This window comes from Salmo salar, chromosome ssa10 (genome assembly GCF_905237065.1).
Source record: "Salmo salar chromosome ssa10, Ssal_v3.1, whole genome shotgun sequence".
NCBI classification, from domain to species: Eukaryota; Metazoa; Chordata; class Actinopteri; order Salmoniformes; family Salmonidae; genus Salmo; species Salmo salar.
In genome coordinates, this window is record NC_059451.1 from 42280479 (window position 1) to 42302686 (window position 22208).

A 22208-nucleotide genomic window follows, 5' to 3' on the forward strand; every position below is an offset into this window, starting at 1 on the left:
CTTAAATGTATAGAAAAGCAAGGCTATTAAAACATTTGGAATTTTTCCAATCATTTATTTAAAATAAAAAAGACTGATCAATCAAAAGCAAATGTACATTTGTAATCATACATGAATCAAAAAATGAAATTAAAACATTTCCCAACAGAAAAAAAACATCCCCTCTTAGATGGGCTTGATCTTGAAGTGTAATCCAATGAGACTGAAGACGAGACATTTCAAATCCTGAACCAGGTAGTAGAACACACGGAGGCCTTCTGGGTCCCTGGAAAACACAATGGCATTTACTTTAGAAGCTGGCACCTAATTCCACCTCAACCTAACTATGCACTTGTGGAGATCTGAGTTCCATTGGGAACTTTGAGGGATATATACATTTGAGAGAGTATTATTGTACTTACTTTGACTGGTTGACGTCAATCAAGGAACCGATCTTGGAAGTTGTGAAGGAAATGTGCTCGTCGCCAATGACGATCTCCAGCTCCTAAAAGAGTTAAGAAGTTAAGACACTCCTCAGACACTATTAGTAATTCAAGCCATAAAAAAAAACGTTTACTAAATCATTGTAACTTTATGGGGTTGTGCCCGGAGTCCCGTCTTGTGCTGAAAGGGTCAGACTTGAACACTGGTTAAAATTCTTTCATTGGACAGATGTCTGATGTGGACAGCAGAGGTCACAACCCCTAGAAGACTACCATCACTAAGTAAACAATGGACTTGACTTTCATGGCCAGCCCTTCCCAAAAGCACAATAAGTTAGAGACTCGTTGCCTCAGTCAACCTCCATGCTTTGTAAGTTTCCGTATTTAGAAGTGGTGTGCACCAATATTGATAATTGGATAGAATATAATTTGATATCGATATGAGCAAGACATATCGGTTTATTTTTTCTGTTAATTGCAAGGACTAAGGTTAACTGAATTTGTTTATTTTAATTTTTTTAATAACTAATTGACCACCGTTGGTTCAATTATTTGAATTCCACTTTCAGTTTTTTTTCTTCCTGTCACTCAACACAGAAGCTCTTTAGAGATCTCTCTTCGGGACATGATATTTAACTACAATGACTAGAATCCATTGCACCTACAGCTGCCTGTTCTCATTGGTTCCTCCATCAGACAAACACAGAGAGGAAGAGCAGTTGCTACAGTCTCTACATCTAATTGATTGCTAGTTATTATTTAGCAATGTTAAAAGTATGCCTGATCTACTTTGAAGAACTACTGAAATAGTGATTGTTAGGCAGCTAGGCTAACCTGAAGGATGACTCTTTGGGGAGAACAGAGAGAATGCTGGCTGCTAATATTTGAGTAAATATGAGATGACTTGGAATGAAATAATACACAATTGAAATATTTTATTAAAGTGAATAAAGGATGGTTCATTAATAAGTGATACGCAGTAATAGGCAGTCACCAGTGTTGTCACAAATCAGGATTTTGACTTCGATACCACAAAGAAAAAGGCATATTAGCCAGTCACAGAATGGCACTTGATCCTGACAAACTCAGCTACTGCTCTGTTCAATAATTGGGCATCTTTTGAGTTCAAATTCATTACATTTGAGACATTTGATACAGTCATGTATGCATTAATTAATAAATTATACAACCAATTTGACTTTGGTAAAAACAAACTACAAAACATTATGGTAATCATTTATTTGAATGAAATCTCTACTGAAACTGGGTAAATCAAGATGTAGCCTAGGTCTATTCACCATACAGGTGAATGCATATTATTCAATAAGAGTGTGTGCATGTTATTGAACTTGTTTTAGCTGATTTCATGGGCTACAGATGACAAACAATCCCTTCCATTCAATAATTATTTTTATTGGCAACTGCTAGGAGAACATATTTTATATTAATGGATCAACATTTGCATAGAAGCAATCTCTTTTATAAAAGTGTGCACTGCCTCTAAGAAACTAATGACATTCACAAAGCAGAACGTAGCTGTGGAATCTGACTTTGTGGCTATGCAATCTAGAAACCAGACAGGAGGCAAGGGAGACGAAGAACAATACATTTTTGGTGGCGAGGGAGACAAAGTTAATTAATAATATTGTTGGTCACAAACAGTTTTGAAATCAGCATATTTTGAGTTACGGTTTGCTTATTATCACACAATGTACTAAGGTAGTGAATTATGCTGTAAGCTAGCTGGAAAGTTAGCCTACAATTAAAGCTGGAAACATCTGTGCAGCATGAGTGGGGAGCTAACAATGAACCCCAAACAGCTCTAGCAATGAATGAGTATGTGACACTTTGCGCTATCAAGGGGCTGCGCTGATACAGACTTGATCCTCTCATTCACGTGACACACATTTGACAGAAGTACCTAACATTACAAAATTTTTAGTAACAAACTTTTTTTTAAATCATCAAACAAGTACACAAGTTTCAGTAATCAGTATACCGTGCAGCAATAGCAGTCACCACCATCATTGGGGTTTAATTAAATAATGTCATCATCATACTAAAAACAAATATGTAATATACACAAGCAAAATATTGTATTTATGTAATGTGAATAAATGGTTAAAGCCTAATAAGTGATAGTAGTGGACTGTCCAGCATCTGTTTTATTATGCATTGTTACCGTATTGAACCCACATAAGGCATTTATTGTTAAAATATATATAAAAAATAATTGAAAACCGCAAATCGTTTATTTTTATTTTTATGAACCAGACCTCAAAAAGCAATAATCGCTAGGCACTAATTAACCTACAATATTCTGCAGGAGAAAAAAAAAGTTAAAGCATACATGGCTGTTCCTACTAGCACAAAACTTGAGTTAGCCTATTTAAATTCCTCCCGATGGACCATCAACTGGATGGACTTCCCATTGTATTCGAACTGGTTAGGTAGCTTTATGCTACCAGAACATTCACACCTTGCCCAATGGGCAATCTGCAAGCAGTTGTCTAGACTTCACAGAAAAGTGAACATTCACACAGTTGCAACTCATACACAGGAGGTACTAAAACTAACAGACCATCAGGCTGCTCAATAAGCACCACTAGTCAGCTTCCTGAAATCAAATCCAATGTATTTTCTACAAACCAATATGATATCAAATAGATTTTCCATATCGGTGTCCATCACTAGTATTTAGGTAGGTGTGAGTGGGTGAACCGACCTGTCTGCCCACTCTGTCTGGGGGCGGCCACAATGCATCATCTTCCTTGGTGATCTCACTGTCATCTATGATCCTCTTCAGTTCCTCCATCACACTCTTGTGTACATAGGCCTGTATTGGAGAACAATCACAATAAGGTTTCTATGGCATATTCAATTGCTGCAGCAGAATCTCACACAGAACTTGGATTGATGGGCAATACACAGATTGATGTAACAAAGTAGCCCTTTGTAAATTTGTAAAGTTACCTCTTTTCTGATCATGACGTCATTCTTGTAGTTGCTGTTGTTCGCGTACCTCAGTTTACCTGAAAATACAATCAATACATTCATTGTGTTATCTTCACGTTCGTTATGAATGTTGTTACATTGTTGACACACTGCACTGTTACACAGTAGTCTTTTCTTGTAGCTAGTTCACATTTAACCGTTTTAAAACCTGCTGTAAAACCTTCTAGGATATTTGTCAAAATCTGTTGGCTAACTAGTTAAAGAAATAGCTCCATAGCCAAGTTAGCTAGTTGTATAGCTAGTTAGCGCCTACCTAAGTTAGTACTGTAATTAACTAACGTTAGTTAGCTGGCCAGAATAGATGAATGAGGTTATGGTACAGAAATAAGCACTGACTAAGACGTAACGACGCAATTATAGTATTTCTGAGGCCATGATTTTATAACAGAAAACAAGACAAGCTATAAAAGCTAATTCCGCTAAAAGCAATGAGGAAATGCTGCTAGCAAGCCATCGTTTGCGTACTTTGCTAGCTAGCTAATGCTAATTGGCAGGCAAAAATTGCCGCCTAACTTACCGTCCGGTCTAAACTCGAATTCCAAGAACTCGTGTCCAAACTTGCCCTTGTGCCCGACATAATATCTCAAATAAAAGTCAGTTGTTGACATTATAAACCGCAAATGCAGTGTTTACGGAGTCTGTGAAAATCAGAATCAACGAAAGCACACCTCCAACTAAATCGTCTTTCGCACAACACGCATGCGTGCTGTGGCGCTTTTTTGTTATAGCATATGAATGGTCGCATTGCATTGATGTAAGAACAAACCGGCTGTGCTTTAGCGTGTATTTTAACCGGCAGATGTCAATAAAACACCATATTATTTAATGATTGGGTCCCAAAGATTGTGCCTCACTGATCTGTTCATATTACTTGCAATCCATTTATATGGTTTTCTCCATCTGTGAATCTTGTAAAGGAAACATTCACACAGCATACATAGTACAAAAACTTTATTTCCTTGTTTGATTGCAGATTGTTTGCATTATATTTACATTATAATACAATTATGAAGGCTCTTGTAGTCATATCCTGGTGTGTGTCAACCAGAAAATGAATCCCTACATAAAATAATATTACTATTTTATAATTCCAACTTTGAGGCAAAGCAGTTAGGTCATGGTTATCACAATTTGATGGGTAACTTGGTTTTCTGTTTTACTTGTGGTCTGGTAACAGTTTTGGTTAATCGTACTATTTCTTTCTCTCTTATCACAGGTCTCTTGTGTGCAAAAGTCATGTACAACAATGCCTGAGCTGTGTCAAAGGACTCATTCTTCACACATACTGTATAGCACATGACTATTTTCAAAGTTATAGTGTTCGCACTGACACTGTTGACATTACTTACTCATGGGTCCACTGTTACACCCTGATCATGGAACAAATGTAGTTCAGTAGCTAGCTAGCTCTTGCAAGTAAGTAACTCATATCATGTCATTGAGTTGAATTGCAAGACAAAACGTGTTTTATGTACAGCAGATTACATCACCAACATCGAAGCTAAATTTATACAATTATACACAAAGCAACATTTTAATTATTGAAATAAATACAGATAATCATCATCAACAGCCTTTGGATCATAATACATTTTGAGAAAAGGAATGCATTTGTTACTGAATGTTTGCAAGATGGCTGCCTATGATAGGCATTGCTTGACTGACTTTTTGAAGGCCGTTGAAATGAAAGGTCATGTACATTGAATTCAAGTTAGGACATTTCCTCTACATTTTAGACAGGCATGGTATTGCTAGTGTTCATGGTTATATTCATATTCAAAATCTCTCAAGTTCCTGAGCTGACATTTGAATGATCACTTTCTCTAGTTCTACATCTCACAAAGTAGATAGCCTAATCATGGAGTCAACATTCATGCCTTTATGTAAGGCAATTGCAGAAATCCCATTGTATGCTCATACAGTACTTTAGAAACCATTTCTCATTTCAATAATCGATCAATCCGAAGCCAATATACAAAGGGTATGATGATGCACGGATGGACTGCAGACGACACTCATGTGGCTGGCTGTCTCAACATTGTGACATGCCCATCATTGGCCCTCGAAATGTAAACAAAACTACAGTATACACTTTGCATACAGGTACCATAAAGAGGTAGGAAACATAGCACAGCAGTCAGGAGTTTTTTAGTACCTATATTTTTCTGAAAGCAAAACAATCTATTGTGATTGTAGGCTGCTACCCTATGCAATGCAGTACAACCTTGAGTATAACACTAATAGCATGTCATTCAGTGAGTGAATGTTAATAAGATCCTAATCTCACCCTTCTAATCAGCCTGGAAATATTGCAGTATATTTTTTATTTATGTGTATAAACAAACACATGGAGCAATTGACTGAGAATAAAACTATATTAATGACCGGAGAGCTTAATACCAATGGAAAATGTTCTGGGTACATGTTAAATTCATGCAAAATTGTAGAAAATAAGAATAGAAAGAAAATACCGTTTTAAATAGTTTTACATTGATGAACTACACTGTTTAATAGCAGCGGTAAAGAGCAATGAAAGATACTAATGCTTGAAGGGTGAATTGTTACTAACATAGAAAATAAGATGGAGATCATGTCCTATTTAAGTTAAAATTAATCTCAAATTAACCTGCAATTCAGAACAACCTACAGTATATATAGCCTTGGCCTAAACATTGCTATCAAATGTTAGATGTTCAAAAAGAGGCAGTTGCAGTGATCTCATCCTTCAAGAGCATTAGCTTTTATTAATGAAAAAAAGTTGAGATGGAACCACAAAGAATTCAATAGACATGGGGGCTTCACAAACTCCCCTGTCTAGGGCTTTAAAAGAAGGGCCATGGGCACAAGTACAAAACACTTCATTTTTTGGTGGGGTTGTCAGTCCCCATACACAAAACTGGCCGAGGTAAAGATTGATTGACGAAAAAGACAGTCTCAGTTTTGATGTTCTCAAATTCAGGTTGTTTGTTCAAGATGAATGGTAACAAGCAAATACTGTGAAACTCAAATGACTGAAAAAGAGCAACATCAATAGAGTAAATAATACTAAATACATTATGTACAAACTCTAAGAACACCATTTTCATTTGTAAAGTCAAGTAGTTCAGTATTTTTTTTAGATTGAGACAACAAAGTTGCATTGACCCACTGGATTGGTCAGCAAAGGCAGATAATCTGTGTAGGGCCTGAGAATATGTTCCCTTTCACTAACTCAATAAGAGCATGCTTGTAGCAAATAGCAGTTACTAACACTTCACCTCATACGGAGTATCTCTATGGTGCGTCAGAATGTGTATCGAGGGACTACAGTACCTTGACAAGTGATAAGATCTCTATCTATACATAGAGCAGGCTCAGTACTAGGTATGGCAGGCACCTGACCTGTATTTAGTTTTGCATCTTGGTTCTTGGATAGTTTCCAAAATAATGGTGTGTGTGTGTATGTGTGTGTGTGTGAGAGAGATAGTTCTCTCTGTAACATATCAAATCTGTCACGCATCCTCCCTTCCATTCCAATACAACAACAGTAAAGACAGACATGACAAATCAAAAATGCACTGACCACTGAACGCACACCAACGGCTCAAGCTCAACCCAGATGAACCATCTTCCTCCTTATTTATTCACATCTGTAAACTCAAATTTAACCCAGAAGTTCAAATAAAAATAGATAAATAAAATAACTGCTGCACCTTTGACCTGAAACAGTTCCAAAACAAACAGCTAATCCTCTTCCTCCCTTTTAAAAAATGTCATCCTCCAGTACAAAAAAAACTATATCAAATGAAGGTCTTGCAGCTTCTTGCTAGAGAAATAAATCATTCTCGTTTTTAAATACAGTGTTGCGGACAGGCAGTAGGTAGGTATGTACAGGTGAGCCCTCCTCTCCTCTACCATTGATCCCTCGCTCCCTGGCGCTGAGAGAGGGACGGTGCGGTCAGTGGGGCCGACTGCTGGACTCAGACACCTGCCGTTTACGGGGAGTACCGTAACCGTTAAGGCTGCTGTTCAGGCGTTTGGTCAGACCACCGTTCAGAATGTCCTGGATGTGCTGAACTATAAGGTTTATGGCAACTGTAAGGAGAGGGAAGAAAGCATTCAGAGGGCATTGAAGGATAATCTCAAAAGGTTTTCCATTCCGCTCTTATCCAGATAAAATGAAAGCAGAACAAGTTCCAGAATTTAAAAGCATCACAATTTCACTAATAAGGCCTGCAAATAAGTGAGAAATCTACAATTGACCTTGCCATTCCAAAACAGAGACAGTCAAACATTCCCAGGACAAAACAGTCAATCTAGTCTGATTTCCATAGCATGTCACACCATCTATCACACCATCTATCTCAGAACAGAAGAGCCATCACTTACAGTCACATCAGCCTTTAGTAAGTTTACTATCGTAGGGTAAGAGACTGCACTGATTACCAACGTAAATGACGGACTATGGGGAGCCGTGTTCCAATAATGAGTCAGTAGTGTTTGTCACATACCAGCATACTCGCTTGCTTACATAAGGTAGCCATCTTGAGAAACAAAGTCAAAAAGTCACCAAGATTATCTGCTCCTCTGGGAATGATCACGTCAGCGCACTTCTTGGTCTACAGATGGTGAAGAAATAAATATGATTAGCAATACGATCTGAACCAGGGCCAGGGGGTTCAATACCTTTCAAGAGGAGGTCCATCCGTGCAACAACTAACAATGACACAAATAGATTGATCCAAAGTTGTTAAAATATTTGTTGTGGCAGTATCATAGCTAGGTACTCACTGGCAGACAGAACTCCTCAAAGGCAGGCTTAACAAAGGTGATGTATTGCGTTAGCACCTGCTCCAGATCCCTACCTCGCTCGCCGATGTCTCTGAGCACTGGAGAGGGAACACAGAACAGGAGTGGAGCTGTCAGTATGATTTTTCCGGGATTCTTACAAAGCTAGTAGGCGTCTACATCTTTTGTCTGTAATGTCTTTTCAATATATGTTGGACCCCAGTAAGACTAGCTGTTGCCATTGGCGTCAGCTAATGAAGATTGTGATGAATCAAAATCATTCATGTCCTCCAGGCCCTATATTGGAAGTCCACTGCTGTCTTTTTACAATTCACAAGTGTCATGTTTGATGCATTTCACCCAATGAAATGGGAAATATATATGTCTAGCGTTTTACCTCTGCGTGAGAGCCTTGTGTCTGCATCTGTGTCCACAAACAGCTTCATCTGGAACAGGTCCCTGATCTCCTGAGAGTAGAACATCAAGATGCCCTCGAACAGCACCACGTCTGCTGGGTACACCATCACCACCTCCTCCTTCCTGATACACACACCCACCGGGGAGAGGACAATGTGTATGAGGTGTGTGTGTGTGTGTGGTGTGTGTGTCCGGACCACTAACCTGGAATGGGTGACAAAGTCATACACTGGGATTTGCACTGTTTTGCCCTCCAAGATGTCCCACAACGTTTTCACGATGAGCTCGTTGTCAAATGCATCTGAGAAGAGGACGAGAGAGGACAAAGGAACTCAGAACCATGGTGTGTCTGTGTCTCCATGTCTGCTGGTGCCACCGTGCCAGACCATAGGATATAGATCTAATCCCCACAAGGAGATGACATGTGGGATAGAATATATGCTTATATGGCTGGCAGATGCATGCTGGCCAGCCAACCCTTACACTATATGCCAGAATCAGAGCTAGCCAGCCAGCCCAGACTGGCTAAGATATATCACACACAGCCAGTCAGTCAGTCAGCCAACCAGTCAGTCAGCCCAGACTGACTAAGATATCACAGCCAGCCAAACACAAAGCCAGACTGCAATGACTAAGACGTAGGTTGTGTCCGAAATAGCAAACTATTCCCTATTTAGTGCACTGCTTTTGACCAGGGCCAGGGCCCATACAGTATCTACCACACTGTCTGAGACAGACTGCTGAGTATCTACTCTGAGACAGACTTTCAACACAGCAGTCTATCGCTGGCCATCAGGGGACGCAAGGCAGGACATTCAGAAACCTTTGGTTCTCCCCTGGAATTCTGATCATTCTACTTCTAAGAACTGGAAGGGAAAGCCAAACAGAAGTATTACACATTATGAAACTCATTTGAATAGAAACAAAATCATGCAACCATTTGTTTTCAATGAGAGAAGAGCAAGGGGAAGTGAGAGTGGAGTCATCTATTACACTGGAAACCAAGAGATACAGTACCAGTCAAAAGTTTGGACACACCTACTTATTCAAGGCTTTTGCGCTTAGCGGTCATCAAGGCAAAGAGTGGCTACTTTGAATAATCTCAAACCTGAAATATATTTTGATTTGTTTAACACTTTTTTGGTTACTACATGATTCCATATGTGTTATTTCATAGTTTTGATGTCTTCACTATTATTCTACAACGTAGAAAATAGTAAAAAAATAAAGAAAAACCCTTGAATGAGCAGGTGTGTAAACTTTTGACTGGTGCTGTAGCTACATTTGATAGTTGGTAAAATATTCCGTACATAAAAAAAATAAAAGAAAGAGTAACTATTTAGCAACTGACACACTGTAATGTATCCAGATGTATAGATAAATAAATAGATGAGCTAAATACCTGGGTGGTCGAAGTTGAACTGTCCCTTCAGTGCCTTGGCCTTCTGGTCTGGTGTAAGGACCCTGTAGAAGCTGTCTTGGCTGAGGATAGCCACCTGGCGCTGGTGATGGTCAATCTTGTTCTGGCCAAGCAGCTCCATGATCTTACCGCAGACAGAACTCTGGCCGGGGGAGGAGGAGGATGAGGAGAAGAAACAGAGAGGATATCAAGTTATTAACAGTCTGTCTGGTTGTGATCTGAAGTAAGTGTGATGTGGTTTTGATGTGTTAATTGAGATCTGGAGATAAAAGCATGTCAAAAATATGAATGTGTCATATAACATACATTGATATACCAGACTATGACAGAGATGGATGCAGTATATTAGAAGACACATTTGCAGCTATGCACAATAGCTCAACGTGTGGTCACCTTGCCTGGTTGCCAGCTTACTACAATATGCACGGTTAAGACTGTAACATACATTTTAACACATGAAGTCCAAACCAGACATTAACATGTGTTTGCTTTGTAGTAATTTCTTGTAGATAAATGTAGAAAATTTGTGCAGATAAAAAAAAGCAGATAAGAAATTATTTAACTCTTTCACATGTAGAGCCTCTAGCCCTGCTCAAAATGCCTTAACCAACCATTTAGTTTCACATCCCACATATGCGGTGACATCACCTGGTTTAAACGTCTCTAGAGACAATATCTCTCTCATCATCACTCAATGCCTAGGTTTACCTCCAATGTACTCACATCCTACCATTACTTTGTCTGTACATTATGCCTTGAACCTATTCTATCACGCCCAGAAACCTGCTCCTTTTACTCTCTGTTCCGAACGTACTAGACGACCAGTTCTGTTAGCTTTTAGCCGTACCCTTACCCTACTCCTCCTCTGTTCCTCTGGTGATGTAGAGGTTAATCCAGGCCCTGCAGTGCCTAGCTCCACTCCTACTCCCCAGGTGCTCTCATTTGCTGACTTCTGTAACCGTAAAAGCCTTGGTTTCATGCATGTTAACATTAGAAGCCTCCTCCCTAAGTTTGTTTTATTCACTGCTTTAGCACACTCTGCCAACCCGGATGTCCTAGCCGTGTCTGAATCCTGGCTTAGGAAGACCACCAAAAACCCTGAAATTTCCATCCCTAACTACAACATCTTCCGACAAAATAGAACTGCCAAAGGGGACGGTGTTGCAATCTACTGCAGAGATAGCCTGCAGAGTTCTGTCTTACTATCCAGGGCTGTACCCAAACAATGAGCTTCTACTTTTAAAAGTTCACCTTTCCAGAAACAAGTCTCTCACCGATGCCGCTTGCTATAGACCACCCTCTGCCCCAGGTGTGCCCTGGACACCATATGTGAATTGATTGCCCCCCCATCTATCTTCAGACTTTGTGCTGCTAGGTGACCTAAACTGGGACATGCTTAATGCCCCGGCCATCCTACCATCTAAGCTTGATGCCCTCAATCTCACACAAATTATCAATGAACCCACTAGGTACAACCCCAAATCCGTAAACACGGGCACCCTCATAGATATCATCCTAACTAACTCGCCCTCCAAATACACCTCTGCTGTTTTCAACCAAGATCTCAGTGATCACTGCCTCATTGCCTGCATCCGTAATGGGTCTGTCGTCAAACGACCACCCCTCATCACTGTCAAACGCTCCCTAAAACACTTCAGCGAGCAGGCCTTTCTAATCAACCTGGCCCGGGTATCCTGGAAGGATATTGACCTCATCCTGTCAGTAGAGGATGCCTGGTTATTCTTTAAAAGTGCCTTCCTCACCATCTTAAATAAGCATGCCCCATTCCAAAAATGTTGAACCAGGAACAGATATAGCTCTTGGTTCTCTCCAGACCTGACTACCCTTGACCAGCACAAAAACATCCTGTGCGTTCTGCATTAGCATCGAATAGCCCCCGTGATATGCAACTTTTCAGGGAAGTCAGGAACCAATATACACAGGCAGTTAGGAAAGCTAAGGCTAGCTTTTTCAAGCAGAAATGTTCATCCTGTAGCACAAACTCAAAAGTTCTGGGACACTAAAGTCCATGGAGAATAAGAGCACCTCCTCCCAGCTGCACACTGCACTGAGACTAGGAAACACTGTCACCACCGATAAATCCACTATAATTGAGAATTTCAATAAGCATTTTTCTACGGCTTTCCACTTGGCTACCCTTACCCCGATCAACATCCCTGCACCCACCACAGCAACTTGCCCAAGCCTCCCCCATTTCTCCTTTACCCAAATCCAGATAGCTGATGTTCTGAAAGAGCTGCAAAATCTGGACCCCTACAAATCAGCCGGGCTAGACAATCTGGACCCTCTCTTTCTAAAATGATCTGCCGAAATTGTTGCAACCCCAATTACTAGCCTGTTCAACCTCTCTTTCGTATTGTCTGAGATTTGCAAAGATTGGAAAGCTGCCGCGGTAATCCCCCTCTTCAAAGGGGGAGACACTCTAGACCCAAACTGCTACAGACCTATATCTATTCTACCCTGCCTTTCTAAGGTCTTAGAAAGCCAAGTTAACAAACAGATTACCGACCATTTTGAATCCCACCGTACCTTCTCCTCTATCAAATCTGGTTTCAGAGCTGGTCATGGGTGCACCTCAGCCACGCTCAAGGTCCTAAATAATATCGTAACCGCAATCGATAAGCGACATTACTATGCAGTCGTATTCATCGACCTGGCCACCGCATTCTTATCGGCAGACTCAACAGCCTTGGTTTCTCAAATGATTGCCTCGCCTGGTTCACCAACTACATCTCTGATAGAGTTCAATGTGTCAAATCAGAGAGGCTTGATGTCCGGACCTCTGGCAGTCTATGGGGGTGCCACAGGGTTCAATTCTCGGGCCGACTCTCTTCTCTGGATACATCAATGATGTCGCTCTTGCTGCGGGTGACTCTCTGATCCACCTCTATGCAGACGACACCATTCTCTATACCTCTGGCCCTTCTTTGGACACTGTTAACTAACCTCCAGACGAGCTTCAATGCCATACAACTCTCCTTCCATGGCCTCCAACTGCTCTTAAATGCAAGTAAAACTAAATGCATGCTATTCAACCGATCGTTTCCCGCACCTGCCCGCCCATCCAGCATCACTACTCTGGATGGTTCTGACTTAGAATACGTGGACAACTACAAATAACTAGGTGTCTGGTTAGACTGTAAACTCTCTTTCCAGACTCACTCTAAGCATCTCCAATCCAAAGTTAAATCTAGAATTGGCTTCCTATTTCGCAACAAAGCATCCTTCACTCATGCTGCCAAACATACCCTTGTAAAACTGACCATCCTACCAATCCTCGACTTTGGCGATGTCATTTACAAAATAGCCTCCAACATTCCACTCAACACATTGGATGCAGTCTATCACAGTGCCATCCGTTTTGTCACCAAAGCCCCATATACTACCCACCACTGCGACCTGTACGCTCTCGTTGGCTGGCCCTCGCTTTGTACTCGCCGCCAAACCAACTGGCTCCAGGTCATCTACAAGTCTCTGCTAGGTAAAGCTCCCCCCTTATCTCAGCTCACTGGTCATCATAGCAGCACCCACCCGTAGCACGCTCTCCAGCAGGAATATCTCACTGGTCACCCCCAAAGCCAATTCTTCCTTTGGCCACCTTTCCTTCCAGTTCTCTGCTGCCAATGACTGGACCGAACTGCAAAAATCGCTGAAGCTGGAGACTCATATCTCCTTCACTAGCTTTAAGCACCAGCTGTCACAGCAGCTCATTGATCACTGCACCTGTACATAGCCCATCTGTAAATAGCCCATCCAACTACCTCCTCCCCATACTGTATTTATTTATTAATTTTGCTCCTTTGCACCCCAGTATCTCTACTTGCACATTCATCTTCTGCACATCTACCACTCCAGTGTTTAATTGCTATATTGTAATTACTTCGCCACCATGGCCTATTTATTGCCTTACCTCCCTTATCCTACCTCATTTGCACACACTGTATGTAGACTTTCTCTACTGTATTATTGACTGTATGTTTGTTTATTCCATGTGTAACTCTGTGTTGTTGTATGTGTCGAACTGCTTTGCTTTATCTTGGCCAGGTCGCAGTTGTAAATGAGAACTTGTTCTCAACTAGCCTACCTGGTTAAATAAAGGTGAAATAAAATAAACATCCTCTATGAAATGCTGTTCTGGAACATGAATTGTGGTCCACCTGACATTCCTTTGCATGTAATATTTATTGGTATCATACCCCACAACAAACGGAAGAGACTAAACTACCACTAGGGCCACCTGTTCATCAGACATTGTTTTTCTTGTTCTGACATTTTACATTTTAGTCATTTAGCAGACGCTCTTATCCAGAGCGACTTACAGGAGTGAATGCATACATTTCATTTCATGCATTTTTTTAATTCATTTTATTCATCTGACAAACTTTACAGTTGCAGTTTAGGCATTGTGTATGTGTGTATGGCTGTGTGCGTGCCAGCATGTGTGTGTCCATGAAGTCTGTAGGGCCCAGGCTGCGGATTATTAGTTAAATGGATGAGAGTATGACCAGGACTGGTGACAAGCATTTCAGCTGGCAGTCAGGGAGTAGAGCTCAGAGATGAGAAGAATGCTCAGTGTGGATTAAACATACAAAGAAGGCCAAGTATAGCCCCATCAAAGAAGGTATTGTTGCACGGCCATCTTGTGATACCCCTTCTTCTTTGACATCCTTGAACTATTCCCTCTGAATATAGAATAATGAATTAACTTGTATTGACTCTACAGACACATTTATTCTGCTTTATCTTCTTGAAAATATCTTTGCCCTGTCTGAGCTCTTTCCAAGGCGACACTTTTGTATTCTTCACTGATGGCTAGCATGCATTTTCCCCTTTGCTGCAATACATGCATTTTCCCTTATGCAGGTTCACCTGCATATTGTCTGTTGCCAGTTATCTCTGTTTTTCTGATCTCTGGTAGGCCTGAAGTAAGCAGTTAGATTATCATTGCAGTTGCCTGGTGGCCCGTGTAGGTTCAGTGGTCTATGAATAGTGCCTTGCTATTGACTGACTGACATCCTGTTGTCTTCTCTGGTGTGTCTCAGACTCAATCAGGGTCAGGGCCGCCTTAAAGGGACATTTCAAAAATGTTCATATTAATCATCTCCAGCACCACCCCAACATATGTGAAAATGGAAGATTTCTAGGTTTGTCGTAAAAATATGGAGGAAGTGTTTCCAATGACATCAACCAATTAGTAGGCAATTAGTCGTCAATGCCTCCTCATAATTGGTTAAAATCCCATGTCGCACACTGATGATGTCATTGGAAACACTTATCTTCCCCTTTGTAATTGGGGAAATGTTTGCATGACCCCGTTACAAACAGGCCCATTTTAAACACATTCTTGCCTGATATGCCTTTCATACCTCCCGTGGACATGCCAGCATGCTGGTGACGAGTGGTAGTAGTGGTGTGCAGATGTGGTTGGGCATTTATTTGAATAAATCCATTGAATATACACCATCAAAAATAAATCCATTATTAATTTGTTTGAGCAGGTCCTAAGAAATATTACAAGACTAATAAAATATTTTCAAAAGAATAGAAAAGCATATATAAAAATCATTAGTTTGTTATTTTGTTCATTACAACAGACAAGAAACACCTATTCAATCACAGTCAACACACATTATTTATTAAGAATATTTTGGAATATAAATATCCTAACACAACTTGTGTCACGTGAACATGTGGAACCGCTGTCATATAAAAAAAGTGATTTTTGAAACAGAGCCCAAGTCCATGCTTTTTTAATTCACGTTTCATCGCCTTTCTACCCTCACTCCACTTTGTTAGGGAGCAGGCATAGGGTTTTATCTTCTCTCAGGGAGACAGTGGAAAAACAAAACAGAACACAAGAAGTAACAGTAACTTCCTTCAGAGGGGCCGGGGGGGTTAACAACATTTCTGAACACCTGCCAAATGCCACCTGTCAAATGACTATGTAGTTTCAGTCAAATTAAGGTTAACTAAAAAATACATCCTAAAAATTGGTTAATGTAAATAAGCCTTGATGCATCTGAAAGGCCATAACAGTTTACCTGTTTACCTAACCAGACAGACAATTGTGAATATTGTCTAGACTAAGACAAAACAACCCAGTGGGCTAGATAATACAGATATCACTTTATAATTCATAGTATGACTTTGGCATGGTTGAATTCAGCCTACTGTGTCTTGGGAAAAAAAATAACATTTATTTATTGTACCATGACTAAAAGTAGACTACATTGGAAAAGAAGCAGTTGGCTGATGTAGGCCTAGCCTTTATTATATATAGAATATACTAGATGACTGACAGGGGGCGCTGTTTTGAAGTCACTGCATCCCCATTTTACTATTCCCCCACCATTGTAAAAAAGATTTTGAAAGCTATAAAATGCATTTATTAATGTCTACATTAGTTTTGCCACGTTTATTCAATTGCAGTCACCTTAATGCATATACTTTAAATTATGTCAGCTAAACATATGAATAAAAAATAAGAAAATAGAAAATACATTTTCCTTAAAGTAGATTTTGTTTAGAGAGTAGGCCTGCTAATGTAACTGTCCCCACTATAACAAAACCATTTCCCTTTTTCACCTTTAGGTTTTATGGGTATTATGACACCTCCACTGTGGGGCTCTATAGGAATTGATGGTATTCTACAGTATTTCATTTAGAGGTCAAACAGGGAAATGGTTCTAATCGTTTTTCCACCGTTCATTTTTCCCATAGGGGATTTTAGAAATACATAAAATAAGGGATGTGTTCTTTGTAGGGTTACCCTGGAGTGACATTTTGATAACCATGTAAATCTCTCTCGGACAAGGTGACTTTTATCAATATATTCGGCTCTATTTACTCTGATTCGAAAATGCTAAATAGCATCAAAGTAGACATTATGCAAGACTACAAATCCCTGCAAGCTCCTGCACCTCATCTCTAGCTGACACCTTTGCTAACAAGTATTGTGTCAATTTAAAACTTTCACAAGACAGTTCACAGAATTGTCAATTTAAATGTAGCCAATTTATTCATTACTACATTTAGCTAACATTAGATAGTTAATCCAGAGATTCTTACCTTTGCCTCGATTCGGCAGGCTCGTTCAGATCATCATGACATTTGTAGTTATTTATGATAGCCACATTAGCAGCTAATTAGCATTTCATTTGTTGGGGATTTATTATTTATTTACCCCTGACAACGCCGGGCCAATTGTGCTCCGCCCTATGGGACTCCAATCACAGCCGGTTGTAATACAGCCTGGACTCAAACCAGGGTGTCTGTAGTGACACATCTAGCACTGAGATGCAGTGCCTTAGACAGCTGCACCACTCAGGAGCCCATTGATAATATATTGATGAAATTCACCTTGTCCGTAAAAGATTCCCATGGTTAACAAAACATCACGCCAGGGTAAGTCTACACGAACATAGCCCTTATTTTAAGTGTTTCTAAAATCCCCTAAAGGAAAAATGAATGGTGGAAAAACAATTGGAACCATTTCCCTGTTTGACCGCTATGTTATGGGTATTATGACTACTGTGGTAATCTATGGAGGACTGAGTCTTCTTAGGAATACCAATATGGCAGACCGGAGGATTCAAAACCTCTCATTGGCCAATTCATAGCAACTGCAATCTAGTGTTTATATACATTATTGTCTGTTACACATTACTGTGCCACTGAACCATTCTAGTGTATTATGGCAAATATGCCGTGTTTTCACTGATCGACAGGCACAATCAGTTGGTCGTTGACGCAGTCAATAAACAATAACAATTGGTTGGATAACTGTATGGCTCCTATGAATAACAAACAATTAGTTCGTAACGGATTGTATGTGAATGTCACCGCCAAGATATTTGTCGGGAGAAGACACCGGCTTTGTCCTTCGATCGCTCACATAAACTGTTAAGATTTCCGTTAGATTTCCCCACCCCCACGATGGTCACGGTCTCCGCTAGAGTTATTAGAAACATTGCAGATACATTGTTGCTACTTGGATTTGTTTCTTGCTACATTATAGAGCGAGAATGACAGCCATCCAAGATTCCATCGGATGGAATGACCAGCAGCATTAGCCAGACAGCTGTGACATGCCTCCTAACAAAAGGTGCTGTAAGGCTGGGCTATATTTTAGATTGTACAATATTCAATAACTAATCGGCCAGACTACATTGACATGATATGTAAAGAGAATATATCCGAAAAGACAGGATAAAAGGGGCCATCTTTGTTAAGCAAAGTATTGATTTTCTGTCTGGGTTGTCATAAATACCCTTTCTGAATTTAAATATTCATAGTCAGAATAGATTAATCGTGAAATACATGTTTCAAGGAGGTTTGTGGAAATGTTGAATTATTTGTACACTATTTGATAGGGCTATTAGGACAGTTCTCTACAGTCACATAAGTGAGCAAAATTCTTGCCAAACAGTGGCCTATACCTATCATCTTAAACAATTCATGTTTTTCCTGAAATTATTAAAGAACAAACTAGCTTTGATGGAACAAATGTGACATTCATTCATTGGTCTATCATGAACCACGCGGTCAGTGCGTTCTCATATTTCAACCACGTTGACAATTCCATGTCACTGTTTACAGGCTAGAAAAACAGGACATTTCTAATTCATAGAAAATCTTAATGCCAACCTTGCCACTGGCAGTCCCTCCGGCTACCCCGATGAGGAAAGGTTGCCGTGTAACATTCTCGTTTTCGACTTGACTGTCCAGTCTTGTCTCGCTGTCGCCTGCCATGCTTGCTATAAGCGCATACTGACGCACGGAGGTGGTTTTGCTCTGACTGCGCTCCTCCCTTTTTTCAGTTGTGCATTTGCTTTGATGCTCTGAGTGTGCGTGGATATCAATCCAGCTTTTTGTAGCCTGCTTGAAATGCAGAGCGTTTACATAAGGTTTTACATGTTATTGAAATTATCAGAACTATTTATCAGATAGGCCTATTGTGGACTATCGCTACATTTTGATTGTCAGCTCAGACAAATTTACAATAATTGTAGTGTGTGTGTGTGAGAGAGAGAGAGAGATTCCCTCCCACATATGCCCCCCTAGACACAACTGCGACAACATAACCAACAAAAACGTGTCACAACTCCTGCAGCTCTGTCCATGCTGGGTATGTACATAGTCAACGGTAGGCTTCGAGGGAACTCCTACCATAGGTACACCTATAGGTCATCCCTTGGCAGTAGTACTACTTCATCACTGACCTCAACCCAGAGTCTCTCTGAGCGTTCAGTCAGTCCACTGACACCCCCATCAGATCACAGCAAAATCCAGTCTACTTGAACAGAGCAATACTCATCCAAAAGGCATCAAAGCCAAAGGAACTGAATAATATTTAGAAATGCTATAGTTGGAAGGAAAGTAGTGTGGAAACCTACAAAAACAATCAATCAATTGGGCAACAACAAATGTAATCCCTTTTAGACAACTTCCTGGACAAAACATTTCGCTGTAATAGTGAAAACTTGGCAGTAGAAAACCTAAATCAAATCAAAGTTTATTTTTCACGTGCGCCGAATACAACAGGTGTAGACCTTACAGTGAAATGCTTACTTACAGGCTCTAACCAAGAGTGCAAAAAAGGTGTTAGGTGAACAATAGGTGAGTAAAGATATAAAACAACAGTAAAAAGACAGGCTATATACAGTAGCGAGGCTATAAAAGTAGCGAGGCTACATACAGACACCGGTTAGTCAGGCTGATTGAGGTAGTATGTACATGTAGATATGGTTAAAGTGACTATGCATAAATGATGAACAGAGAGTAGCAGTAGCGTAAAAGAGGGGTTGGCGGGTGGTGGGTGGCGGGTGGCGGGTGGCGGGATACAATGCAGATAGCCCGGTTAGCCTTATTGCCGTGTAACATTCTCGTTTTCGACTTGACTGTCCAGTCTTGTCTCGCTGTCGCCTGCCATGCTTGCTAAAAGCGCATACACATCCCGTGTGGCTCAGTTGGTAGAGCATGGTGTTTGCAACGCCAAGGTTGTGGGTTCCATTCCCACGGGGGACCAGTACGGGGGGAAAAAATGTATGAAATGTATGCATTCACTACTTTAAGTCGCTCTGGATAAGAGCGTCTGCTAAATGACTAAAATGTAAATGTAATACTGACACACAGAGGTGGTTTGACGGTATATATGACCTCTCAGCTTCCCTATCAAATCTAAACAATTCAAGCAGACAACCTAAGAAAATGAACAACAATGACAAATGGTTTGATGAAGAATGCAAAAACCTAAGAAAGAAATTGAGAAATGTATCCAACCAAAAACATAGAGCCCAGAAAACCAGGGCCAACACCTTCACTATGGTGAAACACTAAAACAATACAGAAATACACTATGGAAAAAGAAGGAACAGCACATCAGAAATCAGCTCAATGTAATTGAAGAATCCATAGAATCTAACCACTTCTGGGGAAATTGGAACACACTAAACAAACAACAACAGGAAGTGTTATCTCTCCAAAACAGAGATGTATGGATAATTATTTTATAAACTAGGCAAGTCAGTTAAGAACAAATTCTTATTTACAATGACGGCCTACCGGGTTAACTGACTTGTTCAGAACGACAGACTTTTGCTTTGTCTGCTCGGGGATTCAATCCAGCAACCTTTCGGTTACTGGACCAATGCTCTAACCACTAGGCTACCTGCTGCCCTAAAGCACTTCTCCAATATTTGTGTCTCTATAACAAAGAACAAACAGCAAAAACATATACATGATCAAATACAAATCTTCAAATCAACTTTTAAAGATTACCAGAAACCACTGGATTCTCCAATTACATTGAATGAACTACAGGACAAAATAAAAATCCTCCAACCCGAAAAGGCCTGTGGCGTTGATGGTATCCTAAATGAAATTATAAAATATACAGACCACGAATTCCAATTGGCTATACTTAAACTCTTTAACATCATCCTCAGCTCTGGCGTTTTCCCCAATATTTGGAACCAAGGACTGATCACCCCAATCCACAAAAGTGGAGACTAATTTGACCCCAATAACTACCATGGGATATGCATCAACAGCAACTTTGGGGAAATCCTCTGCATTATCATTAACAGCAGACTTGTACATTTCTTCAGTGAAAACAATGTACTGAGCAAATGTCAAATTGGCTTTTTACCAAATTAATATACAACAGACCACGTATTCACCCTGCACACCCTAACTGACAAACAAACAAACCAAATCAAAGGCAATGTCTTCTCATGCTTTGTTGATTTCAAACAAGCTTTTCATTCAATTTGTCATGAGCGTCAGCTATACAAATTGATGGAAAGTGGTGTTGGGGGAAAAACATACAACATTATAAAATCCATGTACACAAATAACAAGTGTGCTGTTAAAATTGGCAAAAAACACACATTTCTTTCCACAGGGCCGTGGGGTGAGAGAGGGATGCAGTTTGAGCCCTACCCTCTTCAACATATACAGTGCATTCGGAAGGTATTCAGACCACTTGACTTTTTCCACATTTTGTTACATTACAGACTTATTCTAAAATGTATTAAATAAAATCAATTCCTCATCAATCTACACACAGTAGCCCATAATAACAAAGCAAAAACTGTTTTTTAGAAATTTTTGCAAATGTATAAAAATAATTAATAAAATAAATACCTTATTTACATAAGTATTCAGACCCTTTGCTATGAGACTTGAAATTGAGCTCAGGTGCATCCTGTTTCCATTTATCAACCTTGAGACATTTCTACAACTTGATTGGAGTCCACCTATGATAAATTTAATTGATTGGACATTATTTGGAAAGACACACCTGTCTATATAAGGTCCCACAGTTGACAGTGCATGTCAAAGCAAAAATCAAGCCATGAGGTTGAAGGAATTGTCCGTAGCGCTTTGAGACAGGATTATGTTGGGGCATATATTTGGGGAAGGGTACAAAAACATTTCTGCAGCATTGAAGGTCCCCAAGAACACAGTGGCCTCCATCCTTCTTAAATTGAAAAAGTTTGGAACCACCAAGACTCTTCCTAGAGCTGGCCGCTTAGGCCAAACTGAGCAAATCGGGGGACAAGGACCTTGGTCAGGGATGTGACCAAGAACCCGATGGTCACTCTGACAGAGCTCCAGAGTTCCTCTGTGGAGATGGGAGAACT

At 40.2% G+C, this 22208-nt stretch overlaps 2 protein-coding genes across 6 annotated transcripts; both read right to left on the reverse strand.

Annotated features, from left to right (window-relative positions):
- Window positions 1–34: 34 nt before the first annotated feature.
- On the reverse strand, window positions 35–4169 carry LOC106560432 (protein mago nashi homolog). Its single transcript, XM_014123324.2, has 5 exons — window positions 3955–4169; window positions 3396–3454; window positions 3148–3258; window positions 402–484; window positions 35–265 (listed from the first exon to the last, which is right to left on the reverse strand). Exons 1-5 carry the CDS (start codon window positions 4043–4045, stop codon window positions 166–168), a joined length of 444 nt encoding a protein of 147 aa, XP_013978799.1. The 5' UTR covers window positions 4046–4169; the 3' UTR covers window positions 35–165.
- Window positions 4170–6155: 1986 nt separating this feature from the next.
- LOC106560433 (uridine-cytidine kinase 2-A) lies at window positions 6156–18888 on the reverse strand. Of its 5 annotated transcripts, none has more exons than XM_014123325.2 (7): window positions 18709–18883; window positions 10024–10183; window positions 8826–8922; window positions 8602–8744; window positions 8208–8305; window positions 7948–8035; window positions 6156–7511 (listed from the first exon to the last, which is right to left on the reverse strand). In XM_014123325.2, the coding sequence occupies exons 1-7, from the start codon at window positions 18811–18813 to the stop codon at window positions 7375–7377; spliced, it is 828 nt and encodes a 275-aa protein (XP_013978800.1). In that variant the 5' UTR covers window positions 18814–18883; the 3' UTR covers window positions 6156–7374. The 5 variants fall into 5 exon arrangements, with proteins under 5 accessions (XP_013978800.1, XP_013978801.1, XP_045543727.1 ...); XM_014123326.2 differs by having other exon boundaries at window positions 7987–8035; window positions 18709–18880; XM_045687771.1 differs by having other exon boundaries at window positions 8602–8922; window positions 18709–18888.
- Window positions 18889–22208: the final 3320 nt, after the last annotated feature.

Bases quoted from the DNA above. Each gene is read 5' to 3' on its own strand.
- LOC106560432 (XM_014123324.2), bottom strand. From the start codon at position 4,045: ATGTCAACAACTGACTTTTATTTGAGATATTATGTCGGGCACAAGGGC. The intron at 485-3,147 runs GTCGGTTCACCC...TAACTCTTTTAG, and splicing joins CAGACAGAGTGGGCAGACAG to GAGCTGGAGATCGTCATTGG. The intron at 266-401 runs GTAAGTACAATA...TGTGTTTTCCAG, and splicing joins ATTGACGTCAACCAGTCAAA to GGACCCAGAAGGCCTCCGTG.
- LOC106560433 (XM_045687771.1), bottom strand. From the start codon at position 18,813: ATGGCAGGCGACAGCGAGACAAGACTGGACAGTCAAGTCGAAAACGAG. The intron at 10,184-18,708 runs GTTGGCATTAAG...TCCCCCGGCCAG, and splicing joins GAGGGACTGCCAGTGGCAAG to AGTTCTGTCTGCGGTAAGAT. The intron at 7,512-7,947 runs GTAAGCAAGCGA...CTCTCCTTACAG, and splicing joins TCTCAAGATGGCTACCTTAT to TTGCCATAAACCTTATAGTT.